The sequence below is a fragment of the Apus apus genome, chromosome 4, assembly GCF_020740795.1.
Source record: "Apus apus isolate bApuApu2 chromosome 4, bApuApu2.pri.cur, whole genome shotgun sequence".
NCBI lineage: Eukaryota > Metazoa > Chordata > Aves > Apodiformes > Apodidae > Apus > Apus apus.
In genome coordinates, this window is record NC_067285.1 from 96,310,416 (window position 1) to 96,330,656 (window position 20,241).

At 38.7% G+C, this 20,241-nt stretch overlaps 1 protein-coding gene across 14 annotated transcripts in view; it reads left to right on the forward strand.

The window, feature by feature from the left end:
* CCDC149 (coiled-coil domain containing 149) overlaps positions 1–20,241 on the forward strand; it is a 71,894-nt gene that overhangs the window by 19,090 nt on the left and 32,563 nt on the right. For all 14 annotated transcript variants that reach the window (XM_051616678.1, XM_051616667.1, XM_051616680.1 and 11 more), the window contains 3 exons: positions 7,284–7,445; positions 8,002–8,040; positions 19,804–19,911. In XM_051616678.1, coding sequence (XP_051472638.1) covers positions 7,284–7,445; positions 8,002–8,040; positions 19,804–19,911 — 309 coding nt within the window. The remainder of the gene's footprint in view (positions 1–7,283; positions 7,446–8,001; positions 8,041–19,803; positions 19,912–20,241) is intronic.

Here is a 20,241-nt window from a genome sequence, read left to right on the forward strand (position 1 = left end):
GAGACAGTTCATGTTGTGTGTTCAAAGTAAATTTCCCTGTTCTCAACTTTAAAAATAATGCAGAATTACTTTGCAACTTTTCCACTTTTGATATAATTGAACCTAAAAGCTCAATCCTGAAATCAAACCTTTATTTCTGGTTTAGAGGATTCTTGATTGTAGCAAGGTTTAGTTAATGTGCTAAGCTACATTCTTGAAAATACTTAAGCATACAGATAATTTATTTTTTTCAGGAACAATTAGAGGCCTAGTGATTTATATTCCAATTTTCCTTCCTTTCTCTCTGTTCCCACAGCAGGCTTACAGCCTGTTTTTCTGTGTGAACTCCGTAACACACCCGTAACACACCCTGTCAGGGTATAGGCTTCCTTCTTCTTCCTTCCTCTTCCTTTGGTGGTTGTAATTAACTTTGTGCAATTTGCCCATTAACTCCAAGATCCTAATGGGTCTGTGAGAAAATGTCTCTAGCTTCTGAAGTTACTTGCAATACCTTTTTCCAGTTTATTGTATCTCTCAGTGGTATGGAACTTCTCCACACTTCTTAGCTTCAGTGCTAGGTAGTTTAAGTTTTGTTCCCTAAGCATTCTGTAAACATTTTTAAGGTCTTTCCGTATGCAAGATAACAAAACAGAAAAATACATGGTAGCTCTACACAATTACTCTCACATTGCTGATGTTGGACAGTTAAAACATTAAATGGGATTCAGTACCTTAGTGTTCTGAAGACTAGAAGCTTGTGGGTTCACATCTGTGGTCACATTGGCTTTAATTTCCACAAGCTTGGTTCTCCAATTTTGAAAACTAGGAGTAATTGAAATAGTCATCAAAGCAACTGTAACTGGTTGCAGAGTTTTGTTTGATTGCTTTTACATTTTTTTCAATGTCCATGCTTACTTCTCAGTCTGACAAGCCATGTTTATGGAGATGCTAAGCTACTGACAAGCTCATGTGAGTCAACTCCCTAGTGGCTCAGTTTTGCTGCTTCCGTAAGAAAGATGAAGCATAAGTAAATCCCATTAATGTGAAAGAAAAAACCTTGATATATGAACTTTGATTGAGGGTAGTTGAGGACTTTTTGAAAGGTTATAGAAGCTTCCAACTCTGTTCTGCTGTGGAGAAGGCTGTGATTTCAGGTTTTGCCTGAATGTCATGTAATCTCTCTTGGAATAATTTGATCTAAGGATGATGATGATGGAATCAGTGACAGATAAAGGAGTAGGTGGTAGCATGATCTTGGGGTGGTGAGATGAGTTGAACAGTACTGGGAGATCATGTGTGGTAGGGAAAAAGAACTTTAACATAATCTGCAAGACCACTTCCGTCCTTGCTTTAGAGAGCTGACTCCCACAGGTTGAGTCTCCTTTCTGCTGAAGTCAGTGGGTGTGCTGACTTCATTGAGAGTTGGCACTAGTCCTAATTTAATACTGCTTGGAGAACACTACTTTTGGCAGTGTTTTCCACTGGAAGCAAGAAAGATTTCCTGGGAAACCCGTGAGACTAGAGAGGTTGTCACCTTCCACACATTAGAGCATTTACTGTATGCTGTTTACAGCTACTCATATGTGACTGTGCCACCTCAATTTAAAGAAATTTAGTCTCCATGTAATTTTGCATTCTCAAGAGGCTATTTCTTGTTTATTAACTGTGTATGGTCTTTTCACCAGAGAAGGAAGTGATGTGCCTGTGCTCTTGAACTCCTTTGCCTAGTCATTGCCAACTTAAAACTCTGACAAAGAGTTTTGGAGAATTATTTATCACACAACTACCGAGCAGTAGTTCTAGTTGAAATAGTCATGAATTCTGAATAAACCTTAGCTGCTTCGGAATCATAAGCTGCTTGTATTTGGCAAAGCTTATATTTTCTATTGGTTGCACTTTTTTTTTTAACGTGGACAAAAGAGAAGAGGAAGGAAAAATAGTGACATGTTCATGTTTATAGTATCTAACTTTCAGTCACATTGCCTTTTCAAACGGAGCATGGAAGGTAATTCACTAAAGCCATACGAGGGGACCTGACAGGCTTTGGAGCCACTAAGTTCAGAGCTTTTCTAAACCCAGGCGAATGCCAGTGGCTGTAGGGAACAGCAAAGTGGAGCGGATGCTCTGAGGTCCCTAGGTGAGTGGGTTAGCATCATAATAGTTCTGTCATTTGGAAAAGGAAGTGGAGCCAGTAAAAGAGCTGGTGCTATGACTTACTGCTCTCCAGAGTTCTCAGGAGCTATTGGAGAGCTGCTATGGAGAGTTGCTTGCTGGGCTTTCAGGTAATAAAACTCAAGTGGTTGATTCTTGTATTTCCACGTTCCAGGTTGGACTAAGATGCCCACAGGGATTTTGAGTAACCAACATGGAAAAATTAATAATCTGATGCATGCCATACAAAATTTATAAGGGCTGGGCCACATTGCAAGTTAGTGTTATTTTGACTAATCAAACTATGGTAATTCTTAAATGACCGGTGAAGATGATGTGCTGTAATACTGCCATCAAGTCAAGGCTTGGTGTTCTGGGGAGCTACATATATCCCTTATATGATGTGAGTGGTACCAGCCTGCTTTGTGTTTAGGCACAGGAGATAGCTAGTGAAGGAAGTGCTGGGCAGCAGAAGAACCAGAGTTGATATTGTGGGATAAAACAAAGGACACTGCTTTGTCTCAGGTTTTATCAGAGATGAGGACATGATATGAGGTGGCAGGCAAATGGCCAATAACTGTGTAGTTCTCTGGGTTTGAGAGCTTGACTTTCAGATAAGCTGAACAGTTGAACAGACTGAAACAGTCAACAAGCACCCTGAATAGTGATGTTGCAATGCATTTTGGGACTCAGCAGTTTGTTGTTTTCACAGCAAAATTGTCTCCAAGAGTACAGTGAGGAGAAATTTAATAAAACTTCAGGGAGTTTAATAGCAGCTGGATCTCTTGTCCAAAAGATGGTGAGTGAAGTTCATGTTTTCTCTGAGAGAGCATTGTGGACAAAAGGTTTCCAGACCCACATACAATGTGATGACCCATCAGCATTTAGGAGGACACTAGGTCCTGGGGTGTTGACAGGCCACAGAATATGATCCACAGATTCCAAAGCACAGTTTGGAGGTAGTATCCTTTTATCCTCGGAAAATTAGGTGTTTTCCTTTTTGGCACTAACTGCCATTAAATATCCAAGTATAGGCCAGTAATTTGTACAAATCAAAAAGAAATTATTTTGTGATAGAAATTTGGTGTGTTATTGGTTTTAAAAAAGGAAAGTCTAAAACCTTGACGGTGTCCCAGCTTCATCAGATTATTAGACCATGGCTACGACATCGTTAATGAGATCTACCCGGATTTGTCACTAAAAATAGCAACGGACAAATAGTAAGTGTTCGATGTAGAGGGTCACCTTGAGGCAGTTACACTTCCCTGTAATGTCAGTGTCTTTTTACTCAATTTCACTAAAGTAGTTATCTGGCTGTAAAGCAATTCAGGCAGTAACGTAGGATGTCATATATATTCCTTTAATTATTATGATCTTCCTTGTAGCAATTATAATTTGCTTTATTGCAGATAACAGCAAATTGATAGATAAAAGTCACTACACAGATATGAAAAGTTGCACATTGTAACTGTTAGATTCAAAGTCTAGCAGATGGCTCTTAGTGATCTTTCTTTTTTAAACTCAAAAAATACTTTGGAATATCAATTAAAAAAAACCAAAAGACAAAATATTTTATAGTAACTACAGTGCATAACATAATTCACTTGTTTGTCACTGATAGACACAACTGTAAGGTGTAGGCTTTCCTTCAGTTGCATAGCAAGAAATCTCTGTGAATGCCAGAAGCATCTATTGAATGCTCCTCCTCAGATGATATCGGAACATTTTCCTTATTGCATGCATTGCTCCAAAAAGACTGTTAAACTCTCATGTTGCTTTTAACAGCATACCAATTTTGCTGCACTGAATTTATCCATATAGGGGAAATTGTTAGTGGGATTCAGTTCAGTTTCCCTGAGTAGAATCCATTCATGGTATACAGTTGTTAGGTCAGTTTATGGTCATTATTCATACTTCTTTTTAATACTGATATGCATCTATATTGAATAACCTCTTTGTGGTCTGTCTTTGTATTATTTCTTTTTTCTTCAAAAATGTTAGTAGGAATTGGAAACATCTGTGTCAAATAATCAAATTCCACTGAAATGCTCTAGTTTATTGTATCATAAGCCCGTGGAAACCAATTATTATACATTATTACAATATTTATCCCATTTATTTGGAAAAGTCAATATATGGAAAATTAACAGTGGCTTTAAAAAGTCTTCTAGGTGTTCATTTTTATAGTAAAATCAAAACAGTACATTGATGAGAGATGCCAAGCCCCTTCCTTCTGTCTGGAAATATATAATCAGTATATAATTCATAAAGTTAAAATATACTTTAATCAAGGAGATCATTATTCCTTTTCAGTTAGACCCTAACAAACTGTCCTCACAATCTATTTTTTTTTCATTATCCTCAACCTATTCTTATCAGAAGTAGCATGGCCAGCAGGAGCAGGGAAGTGATCGTGCCCCTGTACTTGGCACTGGTGAGGCTGCACCTCCAGTACTGTGTTCAGTTCTGGGCCTTTCACTATAAGAAGGACATTGAGATGCCGGAGCATGTTCAGAGAAGGGCAGCAAAGTTGATGAAGGGTCTGGAGAGCAAGTCTTATGAGGAGAGGCTGAGGGAACTGGAATTGTTTAGTCTGGAGAAGAAGAGGCCGAGGGGAGACCTTATTGCTCTCTACAACTACTTGAAAGGAGGTTGTAGTGAGGCGGATGTTGATCTCTTCCCTAAGGTAACTTAGTGATGGGATGAGAGGAAGTGGCCTCAAGTTGCACCAGTGAAGGTTCAGATTGGATATTAGGAAAAAATTCTTTACTGAAAGAGTGGTCAAGCATTGTAACAGGCTGCCTAGGGAATTGGTGGAGTCACCATCCCTGGAGTTGTTAAAAAAATGTGTAGATGTGGCACTTTGGTACATAGCAGTCATGGTGATGCTGGGTTGACGGTTGGACTTGATGATCTTAGAGATCTTTTCCAACCTTAATTACTATATTCTATACCTAATAGATAGTAGAGAATTCCCTTGCCCCTAGCAATGCTGCTTTGAAAGGTGAAGCCTTTTTTTGTGCTTTGTCTGTGTCCTTTGTCGACAGCTGTGAGTCATGGCAGAAGCAAGATTTTTTTAGCCCTAGGTCTGCATTTTCTGCTTAATAAGTATTTTTCATAGAGTTATCCAGATACTCCAGTTAGCTTCTGAGTCTTGTACACTGTTTTCATACACCAACACTAGTGGCAAAGCTTGAAGGGACCTGGTGATGGTGTGAGTCTCCTGAGGCGAGATGTTTATCTTTCCTCCCTGCCCACTGTGAATGTTGTAAAGGCTGTTCTGGTCCATGCAGGACTTGGCTGGATGGGTCAGCTTAATTCTTTCCAATGTTTAAAGGAACAGGAAAGGCTACTTGGTTTTGGGCTGTTGTTTTTCTTGTGATTTTTTAAAGTGATTGTGAGGTTTTCTTTTATGTGTTTTTATTTACAATTACTGTATCAGATAGGTAGTATTTAAAAACAATGTAGTGAAAGCATTTTAGAGTTGACTAAGACAGGAGATGAAGCTGGAAAATAAAAAAGAAGAGAGCTTGTCAGAGGCAAATATTTCACTGTAAGGGAAGGAATTATTTTCTCAAGTTTGAAGCAATTTACCATGTCACTGTGATCACTTGCTGACAATATTGAAGTTTAGCTTCTGAAACCTTTCAGTGCTTTATCTGGGAACTTGACATTTGTGTAAGGTATCAGTAAGGACGTAAGTACATAGGTACAGTTGCCTTTGTAGGTGCCAAGGCATCATAATCCAGAAAATATATGGCAGGATTTCAACTTCAGTATTGCCAGAAATAAAATTAATCCAAGGTGGAAGTGTCCTTTTTGAAAGTCCAAATCCTTCTTGGAATTGCTTTTCTCATTCCCTTCCCACTTTTTTGCAACTAAGCATTTACCATTTTTGGAAAATGTTAGCTGTACTAATATACCAAACTTAGTTTTCCCTTTCTCATTGACTTGAAATTGAGGTTAACAAAGTCAATTCCAAGCAACTAGTACATACGAGTAACGATTTTTGTCCCAAAGAACAGCACTGACTTGAACAGGATGGAAGTGCTGATGCTCTTGCTTTGTGCAAGAGCCCATAATGACAAAGTATTCTTGTCAGAGTATATAATGAAACTATAAATTGTTTTCATGACTGCTGTGATATTTGGTCTCTTGCAGAGCACATTCAGAAAGTATTTAGTGTCACGTCTTATGTGAGTAACATCAGAACTAGAAATACATGCTTTAGCATGAGCAGTGTCAAGTGATGGTTAAGGAGAATCTGCTGATTAAATATCCCATTAAATGAGAAAAGTTGCCTGAAACTTTAATGGGTAACATTCAGCCACTGCAGGAAAAGGCATACAGGTGGCTCTCTCTCCCTCTCAGGGGGGAAAGGCAATGAGGGAGATCAGACTAATGCAGAATAGCAAAGATTTTCAAGTTTTGCTTTGCTTTGTGCATGAGCCCTTAGATTAAGAGGTGGTGGCTGGAGGTGAAGGTTCACCTCTGCCTTCCCTCCCCATTCAGGTGTTTGCAGCATTCCTGGATTATTCCTTGTTCTTTGACTCAACAAGCATGTGTGTATAGTATCACAGCTGAATTAGTTTATTTTACTTGCGCCAATAGGGTATCACGCTGGAGTTGTTTTGGACTCTGGTTGCTGCTCATGCTGCTACCCTTTTTGCAGTAATATTGTGTTCTTTCACTGTCAGCTGAGCCCAGAGGACATTGCTGGTAGCAGTGAGGAGGAAAGGGGGAATGAGGTGGGAAATGCTAATTGCTAACTGTAGGCTGTGTATTGGGGACACAAGTAGAAAAGGGAGTTTGCAAAGGCTCTGCCTTCTAGCAGCCTTCTGAGGGCTGCAAGTCAAAATTTGCACCTTCTCATACTGTTGTTTATTAGGAAAAAGAAGAGAAGCTACAATTACTGATTTTTTCCAACTCATGGTGGCCAGGTGAGCGTGTGGCCTTACACATGAATGTCAGGTTTCTAATTCAATGGATTTCCTTCTCATGGTTGTTATTAATAAGCTAAGATTACTTCTGGTAGGCTTTGGTCTTGTGCAGTCTTCTTCCATCTTCTCAGAGAAAAACTTAGAATCTCTTGAATCCAGACTGGCTGTGGTTGAAATGGCTTGTTACAATTATGCTGTTTTTCTCTTCTGCAGTATCTGGTGTGCAAAAGGAAGCTTGAAAGTAAAAAGGAGGCATTGCTAATCCTTTCCAAAGAGCTGGACACTTGTCAACAAGAAAGAGACCAGTACAAGCTTATGGCCAACCAGTTGCGGGAACGACACCAGTCTCTGAAAAAGAAGTACCGAGAGCTGATTGTAGGTTGTTCTTTATTAATACTGTATAATTGGGGAGCAAGAATCAACCTCAAAAAAAAAAAAAAAAAAAAAAGAAAAAGGAACGAAGTCCATAATCAATGCTGTAAAAATATTTAGGGACATGTTTACAGTAGTCCTGCAGTTGTACAGCCCTTATTATATTATTACTCATTTGTTCTGTGTTGATGAGGTAGTGCCTGTTATATAAGACACAGAAAGACAATGCATGCTCTGAGGAAATTAGTTTCAGTCATAATTCCATTTAAAAACTGACTGCAATATTAGTATTCCACAGCAACTTAATGTACCGTTATGAAAAATAATGCAACATAAATTTGTAATGACCTGCTGTTCTAGGAACGTAAACAAATATTCAGCCTTTGATGATTTTTGAGATGAAACTAATATTTCTGGTATTAATCAAGCTGCAATATTTTATAAACAATTTTGATAATATTTAAGTTTAAATACGTGTTTTAAAATGTGATCCACTAAGTTAATGTAGTTGATGGCTTCAGAAGTGAGTTGCCAATAAAGTATGTTTGTTTATTTGCAGGATGGGGATCCATCTCTTCCACCTGAGAAGAGGAAACAGGTAAGATTTATTTTTCAGTTGACATTGTTTACCTGCTACAAAAGTACATTGCAAAAGTGTGAAAATACTAATAAATATGGTAAAAAACAAGTATTTTTGGGGAGGGATTTTTTACCAGGGTGTGTAGTGATAGGACAAGGGGTAATGGTTTTAAACTGGAAGAGGGGAGATTTAGGTTAGATGTTAGGAAGAAATTCTTTACTGTTAGGATGGTGAGACACTGGAACAGGTTGCCCAGGGAGGTTGTGGATACCCTATTCCTGGAGGTGTTCAAGGCCAGGTTGGACAGGGCTTTGTGCAGTCTGGTCTAGTGGAAGGTGTCCCTGCCCTTACAGGGGGGTTGGAACGAGATGTTCTTGTAGGTCCCTTACAACCCAAACCATTCTGTGATTAAAAGATTTCCATGATTCTGTGGTGTCTGTATATTGAAAAGTTCAGTCTTCAAGCTGTGGCTTCATGTGCTTTTGTCTAAACGTGTTTCACTCTCAACTAACGTTAATTAGAATATATAGCTATTGCATTTATGTTCAGCTGAGACTGAAATTGGTCAGTGTACAGAGTTATGAGACCGTTCTCCTTGTTGTTTATCCTTCTAGGATTTAGTCATAAAATGGTTTTGTGACAGGATTTCTCACACAGCAGCAATTTGGGAGTCTGTTGTCTGCATCTCACAATTGTTAATTTATTGTTGTGAGTACTATTTGCCATTAGGTACTCTCCCAGGTCACTTGGGCTCTATGAGTTATAAATTGTAAGAACAATGGAAATTGCATTGTATGGTTTCCCTGAAAAATCTTTTTGCCTGTTCACTTTTCCCCTCCCAGCCCCCAGAGATCCACATATTGTGTTCCTATTGTGGAGTGTTGGTTGTTACGTCTTAAAATTATCTTAATTTTTAAAGAAAAATGGCACCCATAGCAAAGTGTGTGAGTAGAGAGAGGAGAACCCAAAAGACCAAAAACTGTTGTTGTAATTGCTAGTCCTGAAAGTCTCAGACTTGGGCTGTTTGAAACATGGTTATTGCATTCTCTTAATGGGTCAGAAGTTTTACTAATGATCTTTTCTCTAGGAGTCTGCATGTAGTTCTTGCTATTTTCCTAAAATCTTAGGGGCTTAGGATTTTTGTTGTTTTAAACTTTCAGGAGCAATAAAATTACTCTTTCAGGCACTTAAGCAAATAGCTGCCAAGAAGTCAGTGGCTCAGTACAGAATCTTTCAAATTCCTCATTATTTAGCATAATGTATTTGAAATTCTGTTATTTCAACAGATAAAAGTTCGTAACCGTAAAGGTTTGTGTATTCTTAATATTAAAATGGGAGCTGAAGAATATACAATTATAAGGAAAAAAAGCAATGTAGTACATGGGGTACAGAGATAAGTAGGAAGGAAGATTTGCCATTCCATGGGTGTTGTTCTAATTCCCCTTCCATCTTTCAAAACAAATAAATCTGACACTTGTTTCTAAGATCTAGCAAAATTTAGTATAAATTCAGAAGCTGCAATTGTATTAAGTTTTAGCTAATCTTACCATGGTAGGTGGGTGCAAAGCCATTTAATAATCTAGCTAGGAGATTTTGTCTGAGGAAGTTATGTATTCATGCTAGGTAGCAGTAAAAGAAAGAAAATTTAGTTCTCAAATGGAGTCCCCCAAAGACAATATATTCTTCAGGTTGTACAGTAATAGGCTGTTAGTGTACTTCTTGACTTCATTTTCATGAGAAGTGTGTCTGTAGCATACTAGGTGGATAATCTCAAGTAGTTAGGGCAACCTTTCTGAAGAATAGTGTAGTTTTGCTCTGAGAAATGCATCAAAGAGTAAAAAAATAGTTATTAATATTTTTCTATTATTACTGTCCATATATTTATTAGCATTTTCTCATCTAAGAAAGAGTCAGGTTCTCTGCTCTTTTGGACTTTTTCCATCCCCTTTTTGCCCAGAAGCCTGGTTGCCTGCTGGGAGAAATTTGTGACCTTAGTTACTTTATAAAAACAGAGACCCTGATCGTATAATAAATTTTGTGTGACACAGTAGTATATGCTGTTCTCATGGGCAGAAATGGGATTAAAACATGATGTGCTGAACAATTTGCTATCTGTTACGTTTCTTTATTACAACTGAGAATTTATTGTTGAAATTGCAATCTAGAACCTGAAGTTTAATAGATGAGTTGAAATTGCTGCTTTTTTCTCCTCCCCCTCATATTTTTTCACCATTATTCTCAAATAAACTTAGTAACTTCTTAAAATATCATATTTGCCACACCATGATTTCTGTCCCTGTTTTACAACACAAATTTTTCATGTTTTGTATGGAAATATCATGTAACCAGGCAATTTCTATCAGCAAGTAGTTAGCTTGGAATATGTTTCTGTAAAATTTGTGTTACTTAAAGGTGCTGTAATGTGCAGTGCTCTGCAGTGTTTTCCCTCTCAGCTGTGTGTGCAGTGGTACACATCTCTGACATAATCCAAAGATTGTTCCATGTGTGTCACCTTCGGACAACCAACAAAGGCAGGAAATGAGAAACTGTGCAAGTGAAATATCTTTTCCTGCAGTAGGTATTTTAATGTTAGTGTTGTTGTCACAGCCTGTGAGCTGTCAAGTGCTTTCCTGGCCCCTCTTATCAAACATTCACAATGAAATGCTGCAACTGAAGGTAGTTTTGTAATGTCATGTGGTGTCAGGAGAGTAATTTTTGGGGAAGTAATGGAGGGGTGAAATGTTTAAAGAGGATAGGAATAATGAAGATCTGATTTTGATGTTAAAATTCACCAGAGATGGTAAACAATAGACACTCTCCAGTTTGAAAGGCATGTTAAAATGTTGTTCTGTCTACAGAGCCTCTGTTGTGCATCCTCTATAAATAGAAATTCTACCATTCCACAGTGGTGTGCATTTATATGCATTTGCTGTGATACAGAATGTGTTTATGACATTGGCAAGCAAATACTGGATAGCTGTTGGACAGTGTTGCCATGCTGGGAAACCTAAAGAAAAAAACATTTATGGGATTTCTGGCTTGATTTATACTATTACTGTCATGTACATTGCTTAAATTTTCAGTGTAACTTCAGTTTGGGAGAATCTTTGTTACTGGAACAACAGATCAGTGAATCCTCTGACTTTCTATCTGAAATGGAAGTTCTTTTAATACAAATTAGATCCTTTGAATAAAGAAAGGTGAAGTGAAAGTCATAGTTAGGAAAATTACTGTGCTGGGCCACAGTCCTAAATATGCTTTGCTTAATTTGATCTCAGTGAGGCTACTCAGTTGGAGATAATGGGTTTGCAGTGGGGCTGTGTGTCAAGAATAAAGCTGCAATGCATATGTTCACTGGTGAGAGCTTATATTTGTATTTTAAATTTATGAGGAATCAAATTACATGGAGTTAAACATCACAGGATCACAGGAGGTTTAAAGTGGGAAGGTAGCTCTGGGATCACATAGTCCTATCCCACTGTTCAAGCAGGGCCATCTGGAACAGGTTGCTTAGGACCTTGTCCTGTCAGATTGTGACCATCTGCAAGCATGTAGACTTCACAACCTCTCTGGTCAACCTGTTCCTGCATTTGACCACTCTCACAGTAAAAAAAGCATTGTGGGATTTTTTTTTTGATGTTCAGATACCTGTAGGTGTTGCGGTATCTAAAGTCCCTTATGAAAATAATTTCCTGTGAACATGAAGTTGTGTGAAGATCAGATAATCTATAGCAGATACTTAAAAGACCATCCACATTGGTCTGCCTGCTAATCATAGAGTCACAGAATGTTAGGGGTTGGAAGGGACCTCTGGAGCTCAGAGAGTCCAGCCTTCTTGCCAGAGTAGGACCACCTAAGGCAGGTCACACAGAAACGTATCCAGATGGGTCTTGAAAGTCTCCAGAGAAGGGGACTCCACAACCTCTCTTGGCAACCTCTTCCAGTGCTCTGTAACCCTGGCAGTAAAGAAGTTTTTTCTTAGGTTGAGGTGGAACTTCCTATGTTTTACTTTGCATCCATTTCCCCTCATCCTGTCACAGGGCATGACTGAAAAGAGATTGTCCCCTCCTTCTTGATACCCCACCATTCAGGTATTTGTAGACATTAATAAGATCCCCTCTCAGTCTTCTCTAGACTAAACAGCTCCAGCCTTTCCTCGTAAGACAGGTGTTTCAGTCCCTTAATCATCCTCATAGTCCGCCGTTGGACTATTTTAAGTAAATCCCCCTCCCTCTTGAACTGGGGAGCCCAAAACTAGGCACAATACTCCATGTGAGGTCTCACCAGGGCAGAGCAGAGCAGAGGGGGAGGAGAACCTCCCTAAGTCTGCTGGAGACACTCCTCTTCATGCACCCCAAGATACCGTTTGCCTTCTTGGCCACAGGGCACATTGTTGTCCCATGGAGAACTTGTTGTCTACCAGGACTGCAAGGTCCTTCTCCACAGAGCTGCTCTCTAGCAGATCACCTCCTAGCCTGTACTGGTGCGTTTTGGTGTTCCTTCCCAGGTGCAGGACTCTGCACTTGCTCTTGTTGAATCTGATTAGGTTCCTCTTTGCCCAGCTCTCCAGACTGTCCAAATCTCACTGAGTGGCTGCACAGCCTTCCAGTGAATCAGCCAATCCTCCCAGCTTTGTGTCATCAGCAAACTTGCTGAGGATACACTCTGTCTCCTCATGCAGGTCAATGAAGATAAACAAGATCGGACCCAGCATTGATCTCTGGGGAACTCCACTGGTTACATGTCTCAGCTAGAATCCACACCATTGATCACCACCGTCTGAGCTCTGTTGTTTAGTCAGTTCTTAATCCATCTCAGTGTCCACTCTTCTACCCCACGCTTCCTGAGCTTGCTTATGTGAAATTTACAGGAGACAGGGTCAAAAACCTTGCTAAGGTCAAGGTAGGTAATATCCACTGGTCTCCCTGCATCTACCCATTCAGTCACGTTATAATAGAAGGCTATCAGGTTAGTCAAACATGATTTCTCCTTGGTAAATCCATACTAGCTACTCCTGATAACCTTCTTCTCTTCATGTGCTCAGAGATGACCTCCAGAATGAGCTGCTTCCTCATTTTTCCAGGCATGAAGGTGAGGCTGACTGGTCTATAGTTTCCTGAATCATCCTTCTTGCCCTTTTTGAAGACTGGAGTGGCATTTGCTTTCCTCCAGTCCTCAGGCACCTCTCCTGTTTTCCATGATCTTTCAAAAATGATGGAGAGTGGTAGTTCCACACTACAGGCTTGAGAGCTTTCCCTACAAGGCTGTTCTGAAGGAACTTCTTTACTTGCCTATGCTCAAAGGGATGACACTTCAGCTGTGTTGTTTTGTGAATTGTTACACCCTTTCTCTTCCTATCATCCCAGGCTTGTCTACCCTATCCCAAACGTCCTTTTTCCCTCCTCCATAATTTCTAGTTTAAAGCTGTCTTTATGAGGCTGTCCAGCTGGCAAAGATACTTCTGCCTCATGTAGTCTAGTGCATCCTGTGTCTTCCCTGCAGCTGTTGAGCCTGAGAGAGGATCCCATGGTCACTGAACCTTCTTTGAGGCTCCTAATGATGAACCTCATAAAATAATGGTGACGTAGTCCTAGTATAGGGCACAGCTTGGTAGTTTCTGTTTTTGCCAGGCAAAAAGTCTCATCAGAGAACCTGTGTGCATCTTTCCTGAAGGCTGTGATCATTAAGTCTGTTGTGGTTGTCTGTATGTGTTTCAAGGTGGTTCATTCAAGCCAAGATTCTGACTGCTTCAGTGCTAATTGACATCACAGCAGCATGCTACCCAGTCACTGACACATTGGTCAGACAGCTTGTCTTCTGCTAATGAATAAGTTAATGAGCATAGCATTTTGGGGCAAGCAGAACATCAGAAGTCCTGAAGGTTCCAGACAGGGTATGTCGTGACATGCTACAAATTGACCTGTTTTGATCCCTTTCACTTCCAGCTTCTAGCTAAATGTACTCAGCTGTCAAGCTGTCACAATTCACTTTTGAAACAAATCTCATGGGTTTCCTTACTGTTTTTGACGTAATTGGAAACAATTACGAGTGTGACTGTTTCTTGTTAACTAACGAATTTGGGAAGTTTTGCTGGTCTTGTGCTGAATTGCAAAAGCAGCATGCTGAGTCCTGGGAGATAAAATCTTCAGGTAAAGTACGCTACAGGGTCAGAAATAATTTTGTATTTATCTCACAAAGGTGCAGTGAATATTGTGATTTCCTTCCCTCTTCAGAGGGTTTTTAAGATGAAAAACATGATGTATGTGCCAAATAGAGAGCTGTGTACCCTGTTCTGCTTTGTAGGTGCGTCTTACTCCCATAGTGTGTGGTAGCAGATGGAAAACAGTGAGATCATTTGCCCTTGCAATGCATCAGAGAACAATATTCCTATGGATTTCAAAATGTATCTGCACTGAGAGCATAGCCAGTGGAGAGATTTTCGCTTCTGCACACGGAAATCTGCTGTTCCATTGATAGGTGCAAGTGGCAGTATGCAGAAAGGTAGAACTTCCTAGCTGCACTGTGAATCATGCTTTGTAAAGTGACACTGTTGTTTCTTCAACATGTAGGTTCTGAAGTAAACATGAAGTTAGGACAGATGAAATGCTAATTCTAATAGATATGAAGTTAGGACAGATGAAATGCTAATTCTAATAGATGTGACCATCTCTTTTTAAAATTCGGAGTGCTGCTCATATCTGATGTATACAGCATCCTCTGACGTGTACAGCATCCCCTGCTCCGGTTGTCATGTCTTACCTTGATGGAAAATAGACACTTGTTCACACTCCTGCACCTGAATACTCTCAATAAATATTCTGCTGATTAGTCACAATCCTCAAAATGTGATCAAAATGAGATTTTGATTCATTCTTTTTCTGCGTTATTTCAAAGGTTAATTTGACCTTAAAATCTCAAAGCAGCTAAAATATTTCTGAGTATACAAGCCAATGAGACAATCTTTTCTTCTGTTCTAGTGTAGTGTGTGTTTGTCTAAGTACAGATTAATAATTTCTCTTTGATTGTGTTAATCTGTTCTCAATGAAAACTTGATACCTACATGGAACAGTGGGGGTATGAAGTATGTTATTGAATCTTCACAATGAAGGAATTCCTGCCAAGTAACTTCACATGATACTGGTAGTTCATACTGACACCCTCATTTGCTGCTTATGATGTATGTTAGTAAGTTGCTTTGGAAAAACTGATCTCATAAAGGAATCTAGAGTTGATGCTGAACTTACTTTGTCAGCCTTCTTGTCAGGTCCAGCTGGGTGGTGTTTGGTCCTTTACAGCACTATGCTAAGCTAACACACAGAAGACTGGTTGAAAAGGAGGGGAAAAGTAATAATTTTACACGTCTACTGCTAAAATGGCTTTTTGGTTCTACTAATCAGCTTCATAAAAATCCCTGCTGCTGAGTGTCTTGAAGGTATGTAAGCATGAGCAAGTCTTTCTTGTTTTGCAGAGCCTTGTAAAATTTTAACTGGTGTTCTTCTGTGGTGGGATTTCTGTCTGATTCTCAGAGTAGCAGACACTCAGAGGAGAAGAGGATTTTCCTCTTGTTTTATGTCAGATGACTGCTTGGCAAGGCTTTGATTTTTGCTGTTGTTTTACTGTGGGGAGTTATGACCCATACTAAGTGTGTAGTGTTTAGAATGCCTGGGACCTATAATTCTAAAAGTCTTCCCCCTACATGTTTTTTCAACTTAACAATAAAAATACAAAAATTTTTGCATTTTTATCATAAGAAAGCTAGTGCTAAGGAAAGTCATCAGCTCTTCTACTTTGGAGTGAACAGTGATAGTTGGTAAGCAAAGCAGGTTTTTCTCTGTCAATTCAGACATTGCAATTGTATTGGAGGAGAAGCTACAATTAAATTTGCTATAAATCACACCAATCAAGTGTGCTTAATGTTTCATCAAACTTTTTTTCTGTTAGCCCTATAGTTCAGTGTTCTTTGTTTGAAGGTGTGGCTGAAAGAAACATAGAAGATTGTAAACTGTAAATTGCTTGTTTATATTTAAAAGTACTTGTAAACTGTAAAGGTATTTTGGAAGTTTTCCCCTCTTCCTCTTTGCCAAATTTATTTCTCAAGCAGTATCTAAAGGCAGAAAGTCCTTTTTAAAAAAAAATAAATTTAAGTGTCGGCTAAGATTTATGTGCATAAGAATTGAGAGCTATATTAAAGGCTATGTTACTATCCATCATTTTTTAAGTAGTGTGAAGAAAAATACCGCTGTGTGTATATGTGGCTAGATTTGCAAAATCGTTAAAGGAGCCAAATTCAGGTGTTGTGCATAATGCCAGGGATAACTGTTTGGAGTTACTTTTTCCCTTCTTGAGTCTGATAGTTGGCAGTCAATTAAAGACTTGAAGGAAGCACTATATGTTATTTAGTGTTACAAATGGTTCCATTGAGAGAGAGTAGGAGAAACAAACAGTTTGCTGCGTGTTGTAGCAGAGGTGAGACAAGATGAGGCAGCAGAAATATATAGACCTCTGCGTCTTTCTCTCCTGTTACCCATGGCTCAGAATTCTCTCTTCATCAGCACTTTGGAGTCAGTTTTAAATAGTGTGAGCAAAGGAAATAAAGTCTCTGGCAGTGACAGGAGCCTTTTTAAGGCTTCACCTAGAATCAGAAGAAACTGTTGAAGAAATTGAGTCTAGAGAAGCTGAATTTGGCTAATTTTCAGAGAGTTTTTCTGTGTTGCACAGGTGAACAAATTGGGCTTTATTGTCTGCTGAAGTGACTTCTCTTGAATTTCTAAGTGAATTCTGTGTTTGTTCTATGAATATTGAAAGGAAGTTGCCAGGTGGAAAAATGAATCACTTTTCTCCTTGCATAGATTTCTTCTTCTTTCTTAAAAAAATACATACCTGCAGGTTCACAAAGCCAGTCATCCATTGTTAGTTTTATCATCTTTCAACCATATGGTACGTTTTCTTACACATGCCAAAGAAGTGGTAGCAGTCCATGTTGTCACTCAAAGTGTCCTATTTGGCTGGCTGTCTTTATGCCCAATAGAGCACTTTTGAAAATCAGGGATTTCTCCTTCTCTCCACATTTAACCAAGAGCTTTGATGAGGTCTTGCCAAAACCTTTAAAACTGGAAAAAATTCAAATTATATGTCGTGTGAAACCTGTCAGCCAGGGAACTGAATAATCACGGGAGACTACATCTGTGACATAGCTTGGTTGTTTTAGTTTGAGGGAGGTATAATAGAAACTTTGCAGTAAGGAGCAAGTCTATGCTTAGCTCATTGTAATGCTTTTAGCATGCTTAAATGAGGCTGTTTTATTTTGGTGTCTAAAATTATTTGTTTAAATTGTCTTCCAAGATCCCTGCCTGAAGTATAAAGGATTTTGTCACATTAAGTCGTTTATAAGACTGACAAATAAAATTCAACATAGAATTGCAATCCCAGAGAAATGGTTTTAAAGGAAATAAATCTGAGCGGGACAATTTAGTATAGGCATAGTAATGCCTTCCCTGCAGTTACTGGAAGCAGGGGTTTGACTGCAGACTGCTAGAATCCTGGTGGTGTGGCTGTAAACACTGATTAGTGAAACTGAGTTCTTCCCAGGTGTTGAAATTATATGTGCTATTGTACAGTATTACAAGTTGTTCAAATTCATCATAAAAAAGGGGCTTTATAAATAAGTGTTTCAGAGAGGTTTGTGCAAATCATGTTCCATTTAACTAATGCAGTTAGGTGATTGGGTAGCCTTTATTGACAGTCAGCTTTCTTAAAAGAAAAAAAGCCATCTGAGCAGTAGCCATAGATACTTCAGTTTAAATGCAATTTCCTGCAAACGTAGGTTCTTTGTTTTCTTTCCTTGAAGCAGCCATTAGGTACCTCTCAACACGTCAACTGAATATATTCTGAAGCTCCTTGATTCATTTAATATATGAATGAGAATTTCACATTTGTTTAACATGTATTTAAAAAAAAAGATCATTTTACCAAAGCATCCTTGAAGAACTTTTTTCATTGCTTGAATGGTTGCTGTCTTGAAAATAAAATTAAGAGTCAGCTTAATTTTGGCCCTAAAATAGTCTATTTATGTTTTTGCTGTTACACTCTTTTCCCAAAATATTTATTTGTAGTCTTCACATTTATCAGTAGTTCTAAAAAATGCTTTAATCTCTTTGAAAACTGTGGGAAACTTACCTTCTTCTGAACCTATGATCTCAGAGCAGCAGAAGTACAGAAGCTGTAGTAGTGAATCAGGCTTGTTGTTCAACAAGGAAGATAAATCAGTTTCTCAAATTATTTTTCCTGTTTAAAAGTTTGAAGCTGTTGCTGTTTTAGACCAGTTGGAGTTTGGAGCCAGCTTCTTCATACAGTAGTGTACAAAAGTTCCACATTATTATAGTTAAGTGGTCTAACCTAGCAGGTGGTCAGATGCATGCATAGCTATATTCGTGTTAATAGTTCTCTTAAATATTAAACAAGATGTGTGGAAATAGCAGTTGTTAGTAAACAAGGGGAAATATTGCTGGAATGGCTGTCAGATGCCTTGTTGGTCTGGTAATGTATGAGTTTTAAAGATAAAACCCAAAAAAAACATCCTGTGGGATGTCAGGTGGTAGTGAGACTGGGGAAAAGAGCAGGACTGGAAGAGAAAAACATCAAAATAGAGAAATTGTGGAGTTGGAAGAGAACCACAGTAAGTAGGGAAACAGAAACTAAATCTAAAATAACGAGAGAACTAGAATGGTCAGTTGATGGCTTGGCCTCATGCCTGTCAAGTACATATAAGGGTTGTTTAGAAATACTGACTCATGGGACTTTACCAAGTCGTGCTTAGAAGGTCTGAAAATTCTTTTTCCATTTCTTCTGATACCCTTCAGATTTATGGCCATGGATGACACACTTAGCTGTCCAAAGCAATGTCATGAAAGGCTGCACATTATCCACTATGAATACAACTCTCTCAGAAGACTGGTAGGCTTTTCCTGAGCTGGGTCAGCATTTGTGTGATAGTGGAAAAAATAAAATGAAGTTATCTGTAGTATTTTCTTATTTTCAGATATCATAGATAGCAAAGGAGGAGATGGCATTATTTTTTGGTTAGTGATCAAGCTGATGGAATTTAATTTTATAATTATAGACCTGACTGCTCACCCTGCTGATTTCTTTGGCGAAGATGAATTATACCTTTTTACCTGAATGATTTGGGTGAAGGTGTGTGTTTGTTTTTAATCTCTAGCTTTCACCTCCATTTTTCTTGAAGTCTGTATACTAGTGAACACCACAAGTCAGGTCACATTTGAAATTTGGTGCTAGTAGATATCTGTGGTACAGCTCCGTATAGGGGCAGGGCCTCTGGCATTATCTTTACTGACTAGGAATCCACTCTAAACACTGTTAAATCATAATTATTCCTCAGCTGGACCTATCATGTAATTATATACAACTTTAAAACTATAATCTTGGCAACTTCGTATAAATATTGTCAAAGTACTCTGGATTTTGCTCTTCACATCAGCTAAGATAGCAAAACTAGAGCAGATGTTTTCAGTTTGTCTTGTTAGGGGTTTGTGTGCTGCTTTGGGAGTGTGTTCACACATGCTTCGTTTATTTTCTGCTATTAAAGAAACTCCAGTGACTTGTGTTGTTGTCTCTCTGATAAAGCATGAAGTCTGGGTATCCACAACAATAAAAGTAAAGATTGTTGGCAGGTAAGGAGTAAGTCTAGGGTTTCTTTTCAATAACCACTTACACTTCTCTCCATAGGCACTAACTTTTGGTTACTGTTTGCTGCTTTTCTAGGCAAATCTTGTTCAGCTACTGAGTGAGGCTCAAGATAGAAATAAACATCTTGGAGAAGAAATTAGAGAGCTTCAACAGAGACTGGGAGAAGTACAAGGGGACAATAAGGTATTATAATTTTTCTTATCATTAAATAGCATGGAATGTGAAAGCTAGGCCAGAGTTTTCCATGTACGTATTAAGAAAACAAATAAAACAGTGGGTTACAGAACTTCTACAATACTTGGATTACAATAAATGCTCAAAACAGTAGAACAAAAGAAGCTTGTACTTGGTACCAGGAAGTAAAGTGTATGATATATTTTTGTATGCTGCTTTTGATCTATTGTCCTTAACTCTTTTGTCACAGTTTGACTTGGGATCAGCAATTAAACCAATGACGACAATGCTCTTGATCCCCACCCAGGTAGGGAAAGGAGAGAGAGAGACTTTCCCAAT